The sequence below is a fragment of the Solanum tuberosum genome, unplaced genomic scaffold (genome assembly GCF_000226075.1).
Source record: "Solanum tuberosum cultivar DM 1-3 516 R44 unplaced genomic scaffold, SolTub_3.0 scf00690, whole genome shotgun sequence".
Taxonomy (NCBI): Eukaryota; Viridiplantae; Streptophyta; class Magnoliopsida; order Solanales; family Solanaceae; genus Solanum; species Solanum tuberosum.
In genome coordinates, this window is record NW_006239628.1 from 11991 (window position 1) to 17293 (window position 5303).

General features: G+C 36.3%; 1 protein-coding gene across 2 annotated transcripts; it reads left to right on the plus strand.

The window, feature by feature from the left end:
* LOC102591116 (dnaJ protein homolog 2-like) lies at nt 1-4849 on the plus strand. 2 transcript variants are annotated; one of them, XM_006366958.2, is made up of 7 exons: nt 1-104; nt 205-373; nt 2650-2815; nt 2908-3049; nt 3141-3414; nt 3505-3703; nt 4320-4849. In XM_006366958.2, exons 2-7 carry the CDS (start codon nt 224-226, stop codon nt 4646-4648), a joined length of 1260 nt encoding a protein of 419 aa, XP_006367020.1. In that variant the 5' UTR covers nt 1-104; nt 205-223; the 3' UTR covers nt 4649-4849. The 2 variants fall into 2 exon arrangements, with proteins under 2 accessions (XP_006367020.1, XP_006367021.1); XM_006366959.2 differs by lacking the exons at nt 1-104; nt 205-373 and adding an exon at nt 1467-1516.
* Nucleotides 4850-5303: the final 454 nt, after the last annotated feature.

A 5303-nucleotide genomic window follows, 5' to 3' on the forward strand; every position in this document is an offset into this window, starting at 1 on the left:
CTTTGCATATAAAACCACAGATCCCACCCTTTACCCTCCTCCTCCTCATTCTCCTTCTTCTCAAACACCTAAAGACCTAATCTTCTCGACGAAGATCCCTATCTGTACGTATCGAAATTTAGTAAAAAATTGGATCTTTTTTGATGATTTGATTTGTTTTTAAGGTTTTATGAGTAATTATTGAATTGGATTTGTGATTTGTAGGTGAAAAAAAGTTTGAAAGATGTTTGGGAGAGCACCGAAGAAGAGTGATAACACCAAGTACTATGAGATCTTGGGAGTGCCTAATACTGCTTCACCAGATGATCTAAAGAAAGCTTATCGTAAAGCCGCTATTAAGAATCATCCTGATAAGGGTGGTGATCCTGAAAAAGTAATTTTTTTTTTGTCTTTTTACTGTTTTGACTTGGTTTTTGTGTATGGATTTGGTTATTTTGTGACCCCCTTTTTGTAGATTGTTTTTTATCTTTGTATGAATATTGGGTTTTGTAATTTTTTGCTCTTTACTTAAGATCCTGGGTTTTGTTTGTATAAAGATCAATTCTTTGCTGTTTACCTAAGATCCCTGTTAGTTTCTGTTCTGGGTTGTGCTTGTTTATCTTTGTATGAAGACCAGTTTTTTGTAAGATTTTGCTGATTACCTAAGATGCCTGTTAGTTTCCGTTCTGGGGTTTGCTGGTTTATCTTTGTATAAAGATTAGTTTTTTGTATTTTTTTTCTGTTTACCTAAGATCCCTGTTAGTTTCTGTTCTGGGTTTTGTTTTAGAGCTTAGGAAGTTAGTTCTACTGGGATAAATTGAAAGTGGAGGATTAGTACTGTTTGTGAAGATGGAATGGCTTGTGGGGATATTAGGTGGAGGTGGAGTTAGGGTTTGAAGCTTTATGGTTTCAGGATTTTGGTCCTTTTGAGTTGCTATACTAAGTAAATTTCTCTAATTTATGGGTTTTGTTTCATCTTTTATGGGTTCTGTCTTGGTTTGTGTTTATGCATTTGCTAATTTTGTGACGCCTTTTTTGTAGCTTGTTGTCTATCTTTTTGTATATGGATCAGTTTTTTTTTTTGTAATTTTTTTTGTTGTTTAACTAAAGTACCTCTTAGTTTCCGTTATTGGTTTTGGTTTAGACCTTAGGATATTTACTTTCTGTTATTGGTTTTGGTTTAGAGCTTTGGATAGTTAGTTTCTGTTATTGGTTTAGAGCTTAAGATATTTTAATTATACTGGGGAAATTTGAAAGGGGAAGGTTGATACTGTTAGTGAAGATGGAATGGCTTGTGGGATACTAGGAAGAGGGGGAGCTTGGATTTGAAGCTTTATGGTTTCAGGATTTTAGTCCTTTTGAGTAGTAGTTATTAAGCTATTGAAAGATGTCTGGAGAGCACTGAAGAAGAGTGATAACACCAAGTACTATGAGATCTTGAGAGTACTTAATAGTGCTTCACAAGGCGATCTCAAGTAAGCTTACCTTAAAAGCCTCAACTAAAAATCATCCTGATAAGGGTGGTGATCCTGAAGAAGTAAATTTTTTTATCTTTATACTGTTGTGACTTGGTTTTTATTCATGGGTTTGCTAATTTTGTAATTTTTTTTACTGCTTTGACTTGTTTTGGTTATGGATTTGCTAATTTTGTGACCCCTTTTGGGAGATTGTTGTTTATCTTTGTATGCGGATCAGTGTTTTGCTATTTACCTTAGATCCCTCTTAGTATCTGCTCTGGGTTTTCTTCTAGGAAATTAGTTATACTGGGAAAATTGATACTGTTAGTGAAGCTTGAATGGCTTGTGGGATACTAGGTGGAGGTGGAGTTAGAATTTGAAGCTTTAATATTCAGGAGTTTAATCCTTTTGAGATATTGGGTTGTAAATTAATAATTTGTACATGCTACATAAATTTCTTGTATAGAGGTGGATACTGTGCTAGCGGACAGGGGCAGAATTAGTAAGAGGCAAGAAGGGGGTCCAGTTATTCGTTGCAAATAGGGTAAAAGTAGTAAAAATATTTCTTTTGGGTTAGATATTAACTGTTTAGTCCCCTTGACGTTAGCAGATGATTCTAATGTAATGGTAAGGGGGATTCACAAGTTGTTTTAGTCACAAGTTTTACTCAGAACTATGCCATTTTACTATTTTTTGAATCTGAAATTCCTGTCTTCGCTGACATGGCTAGTGGAAGGTAAGAGATTCCTGGTGGGTTATTAGAGGAGCAAGAAAAATGACCCAGACATAAAACATTATCGAAAAGTCACCCTATATTTAGGTCTTGCAATTGTTCAGTAGGTTTAATCTGATCTCTCCTGGGATTGCCTTAGTTTGCGAGACACATTTCTTCTATATGGTATGTTGGAAGTTCAAATCATATGGGGTTAAAAGGGATCCCCACTGTTGATCCTTCCAGGAGTGGGGTAGATAAAAAAGATCTTGATCTCTGAAGGGAAGAAAGGATTATAGGTCTTATTTTTCTGCTTAACCTAAGAAGAGTAATGTGGCTGGCCCGATACATTTTTAATCGTTAGGAATGTGTACTTTAGTGTCACAATATTTTCTGTAATTGTTATGTTTAATGTTGATTATGTTTCTAGTTGTGTGGTAGTGATGCTTGATGTGCAGTAGTCAAGTTATTCTATATTAAATTTTATATTTTATGTTTCAGTTTAAGGAGATTGCCCAAGCGTATGAGGTTTTGAATGACCCAGAGAAACGTGAGATCTATGATCAGTATGGTGAAGATGCTCTCAAGGAAGGAATGGGTGGTGGAGGTGGTGGACACGATCCGTTTGACATATTCCAGTCATTCTTTGGTGGAGGCGGGTTTGGTGGTATGCTTCCTAAGCATGTTTGTAGTTGAAGTTCCTAATTTCTTTCATGCATCTCCAATTTCTTATGGATGTGGATTATTTTGATGGTCTAGGTGGTGGAAGCAGCAGAGGAAGAAGGCAAAGGAGAGGGGAGGATGTTGTCCACCCTCTCAAGGTTTCTTTGGAGGATCTTTACAATGGGATATCAAAGAAGCTATCACTATCTCGCAATGTGTTGTGCACAAAGTGCAAGGGGTGAGTATGCAATGTGGTTATTTATATTTGGCATAATGTACTGACATTTTGTGAGGTTCTGCTGAAATGTTGCTATATCCTGTATTTCCAGGGCAGGGTCTAAATCAGGTGCTTCATTGAAATGTCCTGGATGCCAAGGTAAAGGAATGAAAGTTTCGATCAGACAACTTGGCCCTATGATCCAGCAGATGCAGCACCCATGTAATGATTGTAGGGGTACTGGTGAGAAAATCAACGAGAAAGACAGGTGTCCACAGTGCAAGGGTGAGAAAGTTGTGCAGGAGAAGAAGGTGTTGGAAGTTGTTGTGGATAAGGGTATGCAAAATGGACAAAAGATAACATTTCCAGGAGAGGCTGATGAAGAGGTAAGATACGCAACAAAGTGTGTGAAATATTTTGTTTCTTGATGACCAAAACCTTTGTTGATCTTTAACATGGTTTGTGTTCTGTTGCAGCCTGATACTGTCACTGGAGACATAGTTTTTATCTTGCAACAGAAGGAACATCCCAAGTTTAAGCGAAAGGGAGATGACCTCTTTGTAGAACACACCTTGACCTTGACTGAGGCTCTCTGTGGTTTTCAGTTTGTCTTGACTCACCTAGATAATAGACAGCTGATAATCAAGTCCCAACCTGGAGAAGTTGTCAAGCCTGGTAAGCCAAAGAAACTTAATAATGGGCTTTTGATTCTGATATTTGTACGATGCATCATTTTTGATGTCTTAGAGTCTCTCTCCTTCATAGGCTTCTTTGTCATAGCATGTGCTTTCAAGTATTAACTTAGATATCTTTGATGCAAATGCTAATAAATTTTGTTGTATTTGTATGATTTTCTTTGAACCCTCACACTGGTAACTAGACCATCGTCATGTTTTTGCTCTGTTGTAATTCTGTGTTCCTTTTATTTCCTTCCTTTTTAAAAATATTTACAAATGTGCATACTGAGTTAAACTTTTGTGGTCTTATTCTATACCTCACTTGCTCTGTATCTACACGGTGATCATGCATTGATAAGTATATGCCTCTACATGACTGTCTATTTATTCCATATCTCACTTGCCAATGTAAGTATATGCCTCTACATGACTGTCTCTTGCTAATGGTTAAACAGTCTTCTTGCTGATTTACTTCTATTGGCGTAAAAACATATCACTGGAGGGAGAGGGAGAGAGTATTCTATGGATGGCGTTTCTCTGCAATTAGTTATCTACAAATATCTTTTGTGTTTACTGATATCGTGTAATCTCATTTTTTTTTCTGGGCACCATAGATCAATTTAAGGCCATAAATGATGAAGGAATGCCAATGTACCAAAGGCCATTCATGAAAGGGAAACTGTACATTCACTTCACTGTGGACTTCCCCAACATATTAACCCCAGAGTTGTGCAAGAATCTTGAAGCAGTGCTGCCAGCAAGGCCTAAAACACAAGCGTCCGATATGGAATTGGACGAGTGTGAGGAAACCACCTTGCATGATGTGAACATTGACGAGGAGATGCGTAGGAAGCAGCAGCAACAGGCCCAAGAGGCATACGATGAAGATGATGACGATATGCATGGTGGCGGTGCACAGAGAGTGCAATGTGCACAACAGTAATTTGATACTCTTTTTCAGTAGATAACAGTACTTAATTTCGTCAAGTATCAAGTCTTGTTCTTGGGTTTGATAATAGGGCTGATAAGAATTGACAGTCAGGAACAACATTGCTTCTAGTAGGAGATATAGATTATTACTATGACTTTGAAATTTTATTTATGCATAAAACTATAAGCAAAATTTTGTGACCTGAGATTATTAGTTGTGTTATTATATGTCTTAAGAAGCCCCATCACCTATCGAAGATTTATCGATTGTTTTCAAGCATATAATAATCTAATTGTTTACCCATGATCACAATAAAACACAAAAAAAAATGAAAATTTTCCATTCATAAAAAAAGTGAAAAATGAACTCTTTTGAAATATTCCATGAAACTTATGACGTATTACCACCAAGAGAAGACGGCCGATGATGATCGTGAATAAATAGGTTATGACCTAGTGATTTCCTAGGGAGTTTTTTATTCTATGTATTACATAATTACATATTTTATAAATATAATTTGTATTTAAATTAAAATCTTAGATAAATTTTGAGTTTGGAGTTTGGACTCTAGTTATTTTTAAGAGAATTTTAGAAATAGCAAACATAATAGACATGATGAGGCTCTATAACTATAGTTTCAATAACTATGCTCCATAGCTATAGTTCT